This window comes from Canis lupus, chromosome 20, assembly GCF_011100685.1.
Source record: "Canis lupus familiaris isolate Mischka breed German Shepherd chromosome 20, alternate assembly UU_Cfam_GSD_1.0, whole genome shotgun sequence".
Lineage (NCBI taxonomy): Eukaryota > Metazoa > Chordata > Mammalia > Carnivora > Canidae > Canis > Canis lupus.
Window position 1 is genome coordinate 16,955,611 of NC_049241.1, and position 16,885 is coordinate 16,972,495.

The following is a 16,885-nucleotide window of genomic DNA, read 5'->3' on the forward strand; positions in this document are numbered from 1 at the left end:
GGCTACAGCTTATTTTCAAGCTGCAGCAATACACCTAAAAAGACTGATACTTGATAAATACATTTTGAGAATTTTTTAATGAAATTAAGAGGTTCAGCATTTATTTTAAATATTTCTTAATTAGTAACTTTGTGGCATTTATATATCTCTATATCTACTTATTTACCTTAAAATTTTGGGAAACATTATTTTCCTAAAGATTATTTTTTATAAGGTGGGGAGAAGGAAGCCTAAAAACAACATTTAGCTTCATGTTCTCAAAACAATGGAGGAAAAAATGTATTTAAATTACTTGCATCTTTACATGTCCTAATGTTCCAATATTATAATTCTAAATGGTGTTTCAGTACAGAATGAGACATTTGTCTTTAGTGCAAATATTACTCCCATATCTTGTCACCCTAAGTATATTACAATGTCAGGAGTGAATAAAAGATTTAGATTAAAGTGTGGATGGTTTGGATAATTTGATTCCAAGAAAATTGCACAATATCTGCAGGTAATAATTCCCATCAAGTGTTGCTTGGTTATTTCCCTCAAGACATTTTTGGATTTCCATTTTTGCCAAAAGAGAAACTCTTTTAAAGATACACATATGTGTAAAATGAAAAAAATGTCATTTAAACTGCTTTTTTTTAAGAAAATGGGAAACAAAGGATTATGTGAAAAGAAAATGCTTAAAAATTCACCAAGAAAAGGTACAAATATACAAATATACAAAAATATACAAATAACCCTGGCAAATTCAAGTGCCCTAGTAATTTTTCCATAGAATGGGAGTTTAGTTACTAAATCTGAAATTAAATATGTGTATTAATAATCTACAGTCTGTAAATATTTAGTCGTTTAGGTTAAAATGCAATCGTCCAAATTATAAACTACATAGGACTCTGAGATATGTGTATATGTGCATGTATACGCACATTTCTGATGTTATTGTTACTTTTTTTCTCTTTTCACACAACAACAATCAAATTAAGCAGTTGAGTTAGAAAGAAAAGTTCCATGAACATGAAAATTTCCATGTTTACTATAGTACACTATTGTTTTTCAGTAAACTGCTTTCAGAGCAAAAATTAAATGTAAAATCATAAATCATAGGGATATAATGTACAGCATGTTGACTATAGTCAATAATTCTGTATTGCATATTTGAAAGTTGTTAAGAGAGTAGATCTTAAAAGTTCTCATAAGAAAAAAAAAAAACATTTGTCACTATGTGGCCATGGATATTAACTAGACTTAATCTGGTGATCATTTTGCAATACATACAAATATTGAATTATTATGTTGTATACCTGAAATTAATGTTATCAATGATATCTTAATAAAAATAATAAAATAGATCATGTGATAATGACATTTTTCTAAATATACATGCATAATAAAATCAGGATTTTATTTCTATTCTCATCTTACAAAATTTATTAACTGCTAAGTATCTGCATTAAGCTTAAGTTATCACCCCATTCAACTCTCTCCTTGCAGACCAAGGACTGAGCCTCGGAGATGCCATCTAACTTGCTCAGTGTCAACAAGAAAAAAAGCCCCATTCTGTGTTCTTGCCATTCCATGTAATCTGCAGACCTGTAAAGTGAACAGAACTGAGACTCCAATGTAAATGTGATGTTATTCCTAGTTAATTACTATTTTATTAATTTGGGCCACTGATAGAAACCAGGGCCATATCAATTTACCAACTTTCACTTTGTGCTTCTAAATCCAACCTTTGCCAACTCTATCCACTGGAGGTTGATATCAAGAGATTTTGTATATTCACTAGGAATCATCATTAAACTTGCCCTTAGCCCTTATGGATAAACTATATATATATACACACACACACACACACACACACACACAACGCCTGGACATTTGTTTTTATGCTTCTCAGACAAATAAAGAGCCAAGGCTGAAACTTACTCTTCCTTACATCATCTCCTTATATGAGATCAGACACAGGTGGAGTAATATGAGTTGAGTTGAAATGACTGATCCCCAAGACTCCAGTGAGAAAGGCATGGGGAGTAAAGAAGGAACCATAGATAGAGGCACTCACTGACTTCTAGTAACTCACTATCTCATAATTTCATGTCTTGGTTGAACATATTTATCTACCTGCTACTTTGTTTACAAAAGAACATACTGGGAGCCTGAAAACAGGATATGGATCAGGATAGTTTTGGTAAGTGAACTTAGGCTAGGGACAGGCAGGAACAGAGAACAACAATTTTTTCCAAAGCTTAGAACATGTAACTCTACTCCTGAAGGGTAAGATCTCGTGGAAAGGATGAAAAAAAGCTCAAGAGAAAGGGAAAAAAAAATGGCTAAAATGCAAAATTCTGAGAGACAACTTTATCACTGAATCCCATTCTTTTATCTATTAACCTAACATATATGGTAACTGATGAAAACTACTTACCTTGAAACTTTACTCATTTTGTCATAATTGTAATAAAAAAGATAATTTCTCTATGCTGTTTAAAAGTGAGATGCAAATTACTGAACATTTAGAATATGATAAGCAAGTTAATTAGAGACATTTATCACTGGAAGGAAAATGAAATAAAATAGGAAATTTGGTACCTCTAAAACAACACAAAGGCTATTTTCTAGTAATAGATGCATGCTAAATATCTATATTCTATTAAATCAAAATTGTTAGGTTCATCAAACTTGGATTTACTTGTAACTTTTTAGAAATAACAGATTATTTGAAAATGAAGCTTTCTTAAGTATATCAATGAATTGCATTTGAGTTCATGATATCTTTTTAAACTACAAGACAATTATGGGCATATAATTACATATAAATATTTTACTAGCATATTAAAATTCAAAAGTCTTAAATGATTCAAAAGTTTACTACATGAATGCTGTTGGTGGGAGTTAATTTTTAAATAATTAGCTGAAATGTGATTGTGGTTATATTTTGGTTTTTGGAATTAGAATATTTTAGATGCTATTTTAATATAATTCCTTATTGAATGTATATTATTTATATCATAGACACCTAGAAAGGATAGCTGTGCTTAGTCAAGACATCCTGGCTATTTTGCTTACATGTATTACAGAATTTGAAAATGCACATGGTTTTCATATTTAGGATGCTGTAACTTAAATTACAGAATTTGACTGTGCTTAGTAATAAGAAAGAAATATCACATAGAGAATATAACATGCTTTTACTTAAACACAAATGAGTGTTTTCAGAATGGACTTAATTTTCAAATTTCATAGTAGCATTGCTCTGTGATCATATGGTATTCCTTGTTATTTGAGTTTCTAAACAAGAGACAGAAAAGGGGAAGAAGGTGCAGGAAAGCAGAAGACAATTGAATAAAAGTAAGCTTATGCATTAATGAGGGTTATATTTACTGCTTTCACACTTAAAAAAAACTGGAATCAGAGGAGACAAATCATAAGAAATTCTTTTTTTTTTCTTTTTCTTTTTTTTAAGAGATTCTTAATCATAGGAAACAAACTGAAGGTCGCTGGACGGGAGTTGGGGTGGGTGGGGCAGGGTAACTGAGTGACAGGTATTAAGGAGGGAACGCGATAGAATGAGCACTGGATGTTATATATATAAGACTGATGAATCATGGATCTCTACCTCTGAAACCAATAATATTTATATGTTAATTAATTGAATTTAAGTAAAATTAAAAATATCAAAAAAAAAAGGAAATATTAAGTATAACTTTATGCCAGTAAATTAGAAACTGTGTTCCCAGGAAAAAAAAGAAAAAGAAAAACTGACTTCTTGGGCCCAGTTTGCTTTTCACTTGTATGTGTGAAGAGAAACTCCTAAAACATACAACTGAGGGCACATTTAGTAGCTTCTCATTAAGAAGAAAAGATTAAATGTTCCTAATAAAAACATAATTTACATCTCAATAGTGCTAATAGCTGTTTTATGAATAGTGAGGACAATACCTTCAGGAAACCTATATTCCTTTGGAGTCCTACAGTCAACATTTTAAATTGCATAATTAAGTTTACATCCTTGATTTTTCTTTTTTTTTTTTTCTTGCAACCCTTGCAATTCTTTTGAAAGCTTCAGTCTTACAGTCAAGAAAACCGTGGCCAGATTGTTAAAATATTCAGCTACCGTAGCAATGTTCCAGCCATCTGGAAGGATTTCTAATAGTCAGCAACTTGGATCAGTTAACAATTAGACATGTCTGGTTTGTGGGGATGTGTTTGCACTGGGGCAAGGGGGTAAAAGTTTACAGAAAAATATCCCTGTTGCATGGTGTAGTCGAATTATACAGCAGCATCAAATAATGACGAAAAATACATATGTAAACCTCTCAAACCCTTCCTCTCCGAATTCCTTTGTGAATAATTTAAAGTCAGAGGAATATATCACTTTTGGCTGTTGATATTTATGCATAATATTGGTGATATGAGTAATATTTCTCTCCTAACTAGGTTTTGCTTCTTTTGAATCAAGGAAAATGATATTCTCATCTTTGGTTTTCTGTTCTTCTAACTACTTAACTAATCATATACGTGGTGGGCGAGGTCTTGGAAACGCAGTGTTATTCCAAACTGCAGCATGGCTGAAACAATTACATCGACATTTACTTGTAAGTGGAATTTGTGTCTGAGTCTTCATTTTTCTTTTCCCATTAATTAAAAGTCAGACTTTCGCTTAGGTGTTCCTTACACAAACAGAAGGCTTAAGAGGTAAACTTTATTGGAATATAAATAGAAACCCTAGAGTATCAGTTCACTAAATGGGACCTTGGAAAAGACCATTCTTTTCCCTAGTTAAGCTCGCACATTACTAAATAAGTACAAATGCAGTAATCAATCCATTAATTTGATCAATACACCCAACCAAACCATAGATAGGAGACCTCAATGTAATCAGACCCACAGAAAACGTCTGCATCAATCAGATTCATGAGATGCCTGGATAACCTTTACTTGCAGGGCAGGTATACCTCCAATAATGACCTTGTGTGATACCTAGATTTTTTTTTTAATGATGACATCATGGCCTACTTATTTCTGTGAATACAAGATATAATAGCTAATCTTCTATTGATGAAAAGGCTTGGGTGTACAGAGATGACTTGAATATAATGTGTATTTTGCATATTTGGATAGAAAATTAGTATTTATAGCACCTAGTCTACTCTTTCCTCACAAGTGACATATTGAATGAAGATCATGTGAACCCAAGATATGGACCAAAAAAAAAAAATGTATCTAGGAGAGAACTAAGATAATTTGTCCAACACCCTCATTTCTTTGAGGAAGAAACTGAGGTACAGAAAGGTAAAGTAAATTGATCAAAGACACAGCAAGTTAATGTAGGCTTGGGAAACAAGCTCATGATAATACTCATGATAATTATTCCTTCTTTTGTGATGCTTACTTCTTCTATGATTTAATATTATGCAGCATCATACGTTTATTATAATAAAAATTATGTTGAAGTCATCCGTGTCTAATCTCTGACATGAGATCTTTTCTTACCACTTGTCCCTTTTATAAGGTTTTGTGGTATAAATGACAAATCTGGTTTATTGAAGTATAATATAACCCAGTACCCACTCTAAAATTAAGTTTAAATGGCTTACCTGTTTTAACGTATATGCTTTAGAAGTGTAGGTCTACTACATACAGCAAGTCACCTTTTTTTTTTTTTAATAGAAGAAAAATAAATCAACATGGGGAATGTACCTTCTACTATAACGTGAAAATCATGAGTGGTTGATCCTAAGAAATTGTTGGCTGTACAGCGATAATTCCCTCTGTCCCGGTAGGAGACATTCTCTATCTTCAAAGTCTTGCCATAATTTTCTTTTGTTTCTCTTCCTTTTGGTAAATCACCACCTATTTTGTTCCAATCAACCTGTGGAGTTGGTCTACAAAACAATAATGAATGATAAACATTTTTTAAAGTGCAAAACTAAATTCAAAGAGACTTATAGGACATATCCCTTAACACATTGCTTTTATGTATGCACTTGGAGCTGCGGTAAATAAAATTTAGTCTTCCCAGTGCACAGACCTGCACACCACCCTCAATGGTGAATATCAGATTGGATCAGATCTCCTTTACTGAAAGCCCCTTTAATAATCTGCTTCTGTGGAAATCTTCTGTGGAAATCATGTTTTTTCTACTAAGAGGACTAACTACTTGTAATAGCTGAATAGGTGTGCCTAGGTAAAAGGGTAGATAATTGGACCCACAGAAATATCACAAGATAGTTTTTAAATTTTTAATGTATACAAGACATATTTCAAGGGTTAAATCTCCTTGTGGGTTATTTGAAGTGGCTAATAATAAGTGCCCTCCTCCCTGTATGAGTTTAAAAACAAGATACAGTAGGACACAACAGAAAGCAGAGGGAAGCCTCTTAATCCTAATAAAGCTGATAGTGGCGAACGTGGCTAAGACATGACACCCAAATGTGCTGGCCGGATCTAGGAACAGCCTGATTTAGGGCAAGGTGGGTTCTGCACAGACACAGCTACCCAGATGGCTTTCTGCCTCTGTTGAGGAGCAGAGGAAAGAGGGAATGAACCACATCTACCTTGTTTAGAAGGATGAGATCACCTAATTAAAACAAAGAAAAAAGCAAAAACAAAACAAAATGAAAATAAAACTTAAAACTTGTCACACATTAAAAGAATAACTTTCTCCACCTTAGAGAGGAAAATGGGAGTGGGAATCAACCCAGCTGGGTTTAAGAAAAATCCCAGTACAGGAAAACTAGACAAATGAAGGATGGGTACTTTCTATGACTCTTGTGATTGAAAAACTACGTGGAGGGGTATCTGAGTGGCTCAGTTGGTTGAGTGTCCAACTCTTGGTTTCAGCTCAGGTCATGATCTCAGGTTGTGGGATCAAGCCTCCTGTTGGGCTCCACACTTAGCAGGAAGTCTACTTGAGATTCTCTCTCTCTACGTACCCCTACCACCTGTGTCTCTCTCCCTCTCTCTCTCTAAAATAAACAAATAAAACCTTTTTAAAAATTATATGGAAAGCACTGATGGCTGATTTTAACTGATAATTTGTTTTCTCCTCTTCAGTTGGCTATATGGATGTAATAAACTTTATTTTGCTATTTTTATTGATGCTGCTTTTTCTTCCTCACTCTATTTTTATTATTAATAGCTACAAGAAACTGATATATTCCAAAGACAGACATTATTATCATCACTTTACCAATGAGGATTCTGAGGCTCCAAGAAGTTAGTTCATGTGCTTAATGTCAGTAGGGTAATAAATGACATGTTAAAACTTAAGTCTGCCTAACACTAAACTTGTTCTTTTTACCACTGTGTTCTATTTTATTTGTGAATTTTGTGTTTTTTTCCATCTCCTTTTCCTTCCTGTGTATTCTTGGAATATATGCTTGTAGCCAAATTAATTAGCTACTAGTTGATAACTGAACGATTACCTCAGATTGTTTCTGTCAATTATCTCAGATTGTTTGTATTGATAAGGCAACAGGTAAAATAATTCCATTATTATGCAAATAAATATACTGGAGGTAAAGCTGCAGATCCTTTAATTTACACAGATTTGCTCTCTTCCCCTTGTCCACTCAAGGCTTGAGTGCTTAACTGCCTTATAGATTGGGAACCACTACTTTATATCTGACCAGCCTGCGAGCACAGGGCACACTTCTGTGGGAAACAAAAATGATGCTCAGACAGGCAGCTGTGAGAGGATATTAGCTGCCGGCTCCTGAGCACACCACCTAACAGGATGCAGGGCTCAAGTCTCCTAACTGCTTGCTTTCTACACCATCTGTCAAAATGGCAGTTTGCCAAATAACAGGCTGCTCTGGACCTCGGTTCCTCCAAATCAGTTTTTCCATGAGTCCAGGCTTTAATAGTGCAAGCATCTCACTTTTCGTAGGATTTTTTTTTTCCCTTTGGCCAGGCCTTGAAAACTAGTCTAATCCTCTCTACCTATCCCCTGAAGAAACAATAAAATGATTACCTATTAGTATCAGGTGAACATGAGACCTAATTTACTTAGGACGTACATATCCCATTCCAAGAATGTCTAGTTATATTCTTGTCAAATTTTTTCTTTCCATTTTTAAAGAAAATTAAGGTATATTTACTAACAGTATTTGAGTAATGAAATTTTGAGGGAAAATATACTGCTTAATCCCTTTTAATATACAAATATTAAATACACTACCTCATAATCTCAAATTTTTGTTCAGGTCCTTGTCCAGCCAATTTTTGTTTGTATACTTCCTTATATACTTCCTACATTTTTAGAATGTAACATCTTGCAACAGAATCATACCTAGCTTAAACTCATGACTTTACAAAACACAAAGGAAAGAGAGAGACAAAATAGTTTTAGCCCAATAATCAAAAGAGGGAAGTGACACTATCCCCCTCTAATCCTAATGAAGATTTTACAGGGTGGGGGTGAGTATGAACTAGCACATTAATGTGCACTTTTCACTCACTGCATCTTCTTCTGAATGAGATTCACAGAGTCATTTTAATGATTCAAAATTTCTGCCTTGTTCACAGAATCTATAGAATAGAAACTCTGTTTAGTATTTCCTGTTTTAATTAATAGTATCAACATACTCATTATGACTAACCATTTACTGAAATATCTACTACAGTCTACTTCTTCAGATTCAGAAACAATACCAATCTTTGCTCCCCCCCAACCCCTTACCTCCCTTAACTGAACAAAACAGTTCATTTGGTTGAAATATACTGAAATCGTTAAATTTAGAGGTAGTTTAGGTCTGGAGGAAGACAGGATTGAATTCCAGCTCCACTTTACACTGAGTTTGAAGAAGTGAATCCAAGCCTCTGGGTTTTACTTACCTAACCTGCAAATGGGAATAATGATAGCCCTGACATGTGGTGAGGGTAAAATGAGCTAATGCATGCAAAGTACAAATTACAGTGCCTAACACATAATGAAGAGTACAACATCCAGGTTATAATGACTTTTGTTACTACAGAATATTTATGGCTTAAAACTTCTTAGAAAACAATTTCTAAAGAACTCTAAAAATTTTATATGTAAAATCTTAAAGAGGACCAGGTAAGATAGATTACTCAACACAAACCCAGTGTAAGAAGAAATCAGTTCAGGTGAAAACTCTAACAATCCATCAGGAATCATTCCATCCCAAGAACAACAGACATTTACGTCCTCTTCCTTTTTATATATTGCTTCATGACACTGCATTTTATAAAAAAGCTCACGAGAACATTTCTGTTATTTTGAAAATCCATGCAGTTCCCAGCTAACTTAAGAGGTAATTTAAGGCATGTGTAGGAAAAAGAAAAAAGAATCACTGAAATGTTCAGACTGCCCAAAGAGTCAACCAAGAATAGTGATGAATCCTGAAAGAACTGAATTGCTACTACTGTAAACACTTATAAATAAGAACGACAGAGCAGGTGGTTATCATCATGATTCAACTGAACCTGAGGCTTTCATCTTCTCACATAATACAGAGATCAAACTTTCCCAACAGAAGCCATTATCATAAAGAACATCTAACTAATTAACATCAAATACACTTTGGCAATTTCAAGCAAGTAAGGAAACTGTATCTTTTTTTAAAAAGATTTATTTATGATTTGAGAGAGAGAAAGCAAGCAAGGGGAGGGGTGGAGGATGAGGGAGAGAGAGAAAATCCCAAGCATACTCCCTAATCAGAGGGGAGCTGTATGATGCTGGCTCAATCTCATGACCCTGAGATCATGACTTGAGCCAAAATCACAAGTTGGGTGCTTAACCAACTGAGCCACCCAAGTGCCCTGCAACGTGTATATTTTTGCTAGATGGAAAGAGACATTTGCAAAGCTTAGGGGTTGCAAAACCATTAAAATTGACTCTTTTTCTTCAAAAACCAACTTAAAATCACTCATTGAGAATATATGCTGAATTATGAATGAATACAATTTTTAACATTTCAAATTCTTCACTAACCAGGCACCCAGCTATAAGAAGCCCTTAGCCTCCAAGCTAATTATGTAAACTCGGGTATTGGGATGGTGGAATGTATTTTGCCATGATATTCCCAATGGTAATGGCAAAGGATATGTGGTGGTGGTAAACATATAGGGATGGTGGCAGGGAAGAGGCAACCTTTCATGACTAAGAATTAAATAAGATGGCCCAGGCAGCCCAGGTGGCTAGGCGGTTTAGCGCCGCCTTCAGCCCAGGGCCTGATCCTGGAGACCCAGGATTGAGTCCCATGTCGGGCTCCCTGCATGGAGCCTGCTTCTCCCTCTGCCTGTGTCTCTGCCTCTCTCTAATAAATAAATCTTTAAAAAAAATTTAAAAAATAAATAAATAAATAAATAAATAAATAAAGATGGCCCTTATTTGCATAGACTTAAATACTTATTCAACAAACATAACAATTTTCAAGAGATGATCAAGTGAAATTTCCTTAGTATTTTTTTTGGAGGTTTTGGTAATATGCATTGATTTTTCAGATATGAAAATGTTGAGTTAGTTATATAATTAAGTGAAGCTCTCTAAAATTACATGGTCCAGAGACACCTGGGTGGCTCAATGGTTGAGTGTCTGCCTTCAGCTCAGGGCCTGATCCCGGAGTCCTGGGATCTAGTCCTGCATCGGGTTTCTTGCATGGAGCCTGCTTCTCCCTCTGCCTGTGTCTCTGCCTCTCTCTCTCTCTCTCCCTCTCTCTCTCTCTCTCTGTGTGTGTGTGTGTGTGTGTGTGTCTCTGTGTGTGTGTGTTCTCTCATGAATAAATAAATAAATAAAATCTTTAAAAAAATACATGGTCAGGGCCTCCTTGTATGGAAAGGTCAGCAGGGTGGAATAATAGATAAATAAGGCTCATTGGAAGCTGAAAAGGAATCAGAGCTCATAGCTCAACAAGAAAGAGTGGGGCAAAATGTGAGAGCAGAGAGACAAAAACCGAGCACCAACAGTAAGAGGCTGACAACTAACAACCTTGGGCTCCAAGGATGGCATCTCCCCACTGACTTAGGTAAGGAGAATGTTGTCATTGTCACCTCCATTCACACTATCACAAACTGACAGAGCAATCTAATTATAAATCAATCTCAATCACAGCCTGAAGTCTGTAGAAGTCAAGTGTAAATTACTTTCTCCAGAAATGTAGTAACAGAATTTTTTTTTAAAGAAATCATTTAAAAACGTGTACAGAGGATTAACTGCTTAACTGATGCATTCTTCTTTACAGAAATGGATGGACAAAGTCATGAATAGGGGTCAAGTTACTCACAGGCCTTCGGCAAAACACTCAAGCAGCAGGGTGTCCCCTTTGAGGATGGTGACTGTAGACTCACTGCCACTTTCAACAGGAGGCAATAGCAGTCTGGGTTTTCTTTGCTTGATCGAATTTGCTATAATACAGAAAAAAAAGTCACATATTTGTTCCAAACAAAGAGCGTTCCAAACAAAATCTTGTGGCACTCAATCTTCCTTAAAACATACTTAAACATATTGTACCTCTGTATCTATACGTAGATATATTTTTTAATATATTACCACTTAAATAGTCTCCATTCTTACCATGAAGCATGGGTCATCCCTCAGATGCATTAACTTAAGGTAGCACCAAGTTTTAAGAAGGTTATGACTTACACCACATCTTCAAATTTCGGAAGTTCAAGATAATTGGTTTCTTGATGAAGACCCTTAAAAGTTAACTGATAGCCCATGATTTATAGTCTACGCTTGAATCATACCTAGCCATGTTTGATGGCTGTATATGTATTTTTATTTAATTTAATGTACCTAAGTATTTGATAAGATTCTTGTTATGATACATCTAATTTCCAAGGCCTTGCTCCCAGAAATTCTGATGCAGGAAGTGTGTAGTGGACACCATGTACTTATGAAGGTATCAAGTTCTGTGAAGTGCCTCTATTTATATTCTTAGCTCCTCAAAGAAAAACACTGTTTTAGGGAATGATTAGGGAGCACTCTCACTAACTACATGTTGAAATGTTCCATTTGTTACTTTCTCAAGAATACTTTTCAAATACAACGGCAAATGACAATTTGATTTTTCAATGTAAATTTTAACAATATTTCCAAATGTTCACTCAGATTGTTTTTTTCCATCCAATGTGGATGTGATTTGACATAATATGGAAAGTGTAAACAGCTGACATTCAGAGTAGAGAAATGAAAGGCATAGGTAGCAAGGTACACGTGCTCTGGTCCTTACAAGTATGTTTATTGAAAAATAATTGTTGAACATACACTTGATGCAATTATTTTTACTGAATGGTAAAAAATATAACATACATGACTGGGTTATTGACCTCAATGGTAATGAAGTTGGGGATGTATAATCAGTCTACCGTCAAACAGAGGGCGCAAGCAAAAAAGACCCCGATTCAGCCCTTGTGATGTTGCCAGTATGTATATCAGTTATCTAGATTAAACCACTCGTCCCAGTGATATAAAGGACATGTGTTGCATTCAAGTAAAGGGTTCTTCTCAGCGTGGAAAACTAGCTTACTATATAACTCAGGTTTACTCAGGCATCTTCCATTAAACACTAGTTCTAGTAGATGTTCTGTTGGGGGGGGGGAATGAAGCATTTCACAGACAAATGAGTTTGGAAAATGTTGCAGACTGTATTCTTTCTCAAAGTCACAATGGACAGTCCCATGTTCAGTATTCTGAGAAGTCTTACTAGAAAATAACCACTTCACTTTCTTAAGTCTAGTGTTTCTCTACTTCTGTTGATACACAACCATTTCTTTTTTCTTTCTGCACATAACAGCTATCCATCAAAATGTCACCCGACAATGACAGACATTTTGGGAGATGCAAAATAATTACTCAATTAAAAATATGCATAATGTATGTGAGAGTATGTATATTTATCTATATGAATTATATTATAGTTATAGTTATACATTTACATAGTGATGAATTTATAATATCACTCTTTGCTTAAGTATAAGGAAGGAGGGGATAATAGAAACCTCTATGCTAAGGAGTTTTCCATTACAGAAATATTAGTATTTTAATATGCTAATGAAAGTATTAAAGGAAAAATTTAAATTCTGAGATGACAATGAGCTACTAGAGGTAAAAATAAATGCTAACACTCGTCATGTGATCAACTTACCCTTGGAACCAATTTCTGTGGATGAACTTGAGTCATTAGCATGCCTTACTGAAATAAAAAAAATGAAAGAAAAAACTCACAAACATAATGGTAGATGCTGATATCAATAATGAATGAAAAGTCACAGTTTTCTCTTAGAAAGATTACAAAATGAGATATAGCCATGCTTCACTAGAACATCATCTTAGAGGATATATTGGAAAAAAATTCTAATGAACTTAATCTTGAACTACCACAGATGAATCCAGGTCAAGTGAACATACATTACAGCTTTGTTAAAGAGAATTGAGGCTGCTAAAAGGGATGCTATAGTGAAGCCCTGGCATAGTGTATCTACACATAACAATGGAAAAAACCATGAACCAAATTAGACAATGGAATGGTAATGCCAACTTCCAACTCTACTGGAGCCAATTTTTCAGTCAGTGAACTGTTGGGGATTATCTCTGCCCTTTGAATCTTACAGTTCTTTCTCCCACTAATGACTTTTTCCCATTTGGGAACCCAGACTGGCATCTGCAGAATCAAGTTGGGAAGAGAAGCAATTCAAATAACTTTGCCAATTTGGGAAGGACAACAAAGCTTGATGTGATAAAAATTGTAATAGTTATTCTTTTTATTTTTGACTCTGATTTTCTTCCACATTTGCAGCATGCTGGTTACTCAAGATCACAATGCATCAAAGCCTGAGACTCGTTTCAGAAACCCCGGAATATTGCTGTGTATTTCACCCACTGCAAAGGACCAGATCCTGAAGACGTCAAATGAAATATATACTTGTGCTGTGAATTGAGATTTGATTTTCTGGCTCCGAGAGGCAGAGCTACTGTAGATCTGCAGCTGCAGATGTCTCTTTCATCTGGATGAAGTCTCTAGAGTTGAACTAAACAATGGTGGAAAATATCAACCCAGCTTTAACTGGCTTCAGCCAGAATGAAATTACAGGCACATTTGTATTCAGCATTCACAATGGAACGATAAATTATTTGGACTTACAACTGTTAACTGTGAGTTTCATTGGCATTTTCTGCACAATAGTCCTCAATCTTGGGAATGCGGCAAAACAACAGTAATCATTCCGACTGTCTTTTTCTTCCACATTTGCAAAGTACAGATCTCCCTTTTGACTCATGTATACTCTTTCATCTTGTTCAATGTGTTCTAATTCTGGAAAGAAAGATCTTGTCATTAATAGGGGCAATGGTCCTTTATTGTGCCTCATCCTCCTCCTCCATTTTCCTTTCTTCCCTATTATTTCACTTCATTTTCTTTTTCATGCTTGCTCTTCCTATTCCTCACAAATCTGGTCTTACAATAAAAACAATGAGTGAGAAGTAAAAACAAAACAATAAAACAACAAACCCCCTGGGAGCATGCTTTCCACCATTAACCAAAGAAGTCCACTGGTGGACAACCAGCTCTACAATCTACCTCTCCTTGCCATCGAAGCCTCTGCTTCTGTAATGGCTTATCTGAAAACTGGTTCAATTGGTCCAATCAAACAGATCTACCCAAAAGTTGTGCTTGAGATACTAATCTGTCTTTCCTCGATGCAATCTGGAGAGTTCTAGGGTGATTGGAGTCTGGAATGTCTGGCTGCAGCCAAGAATAGTTTCTTTCAGTTTCTTCCAAGTATTGCACAAATATTATCATTTTCTCCACGGGCCACAGTGAGAAAACATTTACGACACATTGTGAAGGCACATGCCAGAAGGATTTTATAAGAAGCTGGAATTTCAACTCGAGAGTTAATAAATTTTTTTTTGGTGAATTAAACACAAAGGTTAATGCTAGTTTCTCGGTGGGTCACTGTATGTAGCAGGTAGAGCATTATTAAAATAGAAATATAAAGCTAGTAACACAGACCCAGGCCATCCTCAACTTTGACATAATATCCCAAAATTAAGTTATTTGGAATATAGAAAGTATTTTTTTCATAGACATACTTTACCACATCAATAGCTTCTCTCTTTCAGATATGATAAAATCAAGAGATATATTTAAGAGTTTTCTAGTGTTTTCACATATATCCTTAACAGTATAGTTAAAACTTATTCCATATTGATAATGTTTTTCTTTTTTTCCACTTTCATAATCTTACATTATTTTTTAATCTTTGTTCACCTATGCTATCTGACATGATGCATGAAATTAAAATCCTATCGATGGAACAGAATGTTACTTACCAATATTCATCCAGTAAATGTGTAAAGGTGGAAGACCTTTGGGAGGGTTGCATTGGAGGACAATTGGATCTCCCTCCTCCACTTCAAGAGGGTCAATTTTTTCTTTTGGGAATTTTGGAACATCTAGTATAAAAAATAATTTGGGACAATATTTTAAAAATTAACTTTTAATGTTACAAGTAATATATTAAAACCTTCTTTTTTAAAAATAGAGTATTTTTAATAAATTCAATGCCCCAAATCTTGGTTTTCATATCTCCCCTGCAGAAGAAAATATTGTTAAGAGTCTAGGGTACAACCTTATGTAATTTTCAAAGTGCTCCAACAGTGACACCTGAGTTGCTCAGTGGTTGAGTGTCTGCCTTCAGCTTAAGTCGTGATCCTAGAATCCTTGTATCAAGTCCCATATTCAGCTCCCCTCAGGGAGCCTGCTTCTCTCTCTGCCTATGTCTCTACCTCTCTCTGTGTCTCTCATGAATAAATAAATAAAATCTTTAAAAAATAGATAAGTAAAAGTGCTCCTACATTTTACAAATGTAGACAACAAATATTTTTGCTGTGTTACATTGATTGGGAACAATATGCTTGTTCATGTTTCTCTACATGGAGATAAAAAGTGAGTTTAAATTCTGATAGATATCATATCTTTTTTTCTTCAAACACTGTGATTTATTTTCTAGGCAGATATATCTTCTCTGTCTCTGGCTTTATTGTGGAGACTTGAATGTGATGGGCAAATATTCCATTCAAAATATAACCAAGCTAAATTAAAATTCAAAGCCCACAGAAGGAAAATGGTACAAATAACAATGAAAAGACAAACATGATCAGTTTAAGTTTCTAAGAGAAACTTCCACATTGGAATCACTCCCAGGAAATGAAATTTCAAATGAAATGGAATTGATGAAGGAAAGGAGACTTTGCAATATTTTAACATATTGTTTCCCATGCTGGAGACACTTTCCTAAAAAAGCAACACAATTGCAATAGGAATATAAGTCACAATATGCAGAATTTGAAATCCAGCATAAATGTGTGATTATTTTTATGAAATTATTTACAAGGTAGTTTTAAGAATATTCAAAATGGGGCACTTCTGGTGGCTCAGCGGTTTAGCGCCGCCTTCAGCCCAGGGCCTGATCCTGGACACCCAGAATGGAATCCCATGTCGGGCTCCCTGCATGGAGCCTGCTTCTCCTTCTGCCTGTGTCTCTGCCTCTCTCTCTCTCCCTGTGCCTCTCATGAGTAAATGAATAAAATCTTAAAAAAAAAAAAGAATATCCAAAATGTATTCTGCTTTAACACTCTATTGATATGTTTAGATTTTATTAGGGGACTTTGAGTGATAGAATTACTGAGGCTCTTATAGAAGATGAGGACCTTAAGGTATTTATAACATTGCTGGCTTGAAGGAATTTATTATGGGGTATTCTGTCTTTGCATTTCATTCCTAAATGGTGGTTCACAAAAGATTATCATTATTCTTGGAAGTCTAAAGATATATACTCATTTATTATCAAATTCTTCTTGAGGAGCTTTGTGCATTTCGGATGTATTTGTTCTCTTGACCCTCAACCCTGACCCCAA

The 16,885-nt window shown here is 35.0% G+C and overlaps 1 protein-coding gene across 3 annotated transcripts in view; it reads right to left on the minus strand.

Annotated features, from left to right (window-relative positions):
* CHL1 (cell adhesion molecule L1 like) overlaps positions 1–16,885 on the minus strand; it is a 194,974-nt gene that overhangs the window by 42,689 nt on the left and 135,400 nt on the right. For all 3 annotated transcript variants that reach the window (XM_038565827.1, XM_038565829.1, XM_038565828.1), the window contains 5 exons: positions 15,299–15,421; positions 14,109–14,279; positions 13,113–13,160; positions 11,247–11,367; positions 5,698–5,882 (listed from right to left, as the gene is read on the minus strand). In XM_038565827.1, the coding sequence (XP_038421755.1) occupies positions 5,698–5,882; positions 11,247–11,367; positions 13,113–13,160; positions 14,109–14,279; positions 15,299–15,421 (648 nt within the window). The remainder of the gene's footprint in view (positions 1–5,697; positions 5,883–11,246; positions 11,368–13,112; positions 13,161–14,108; positions 14,280–15,298; positions 15,422–16,885) is intronic.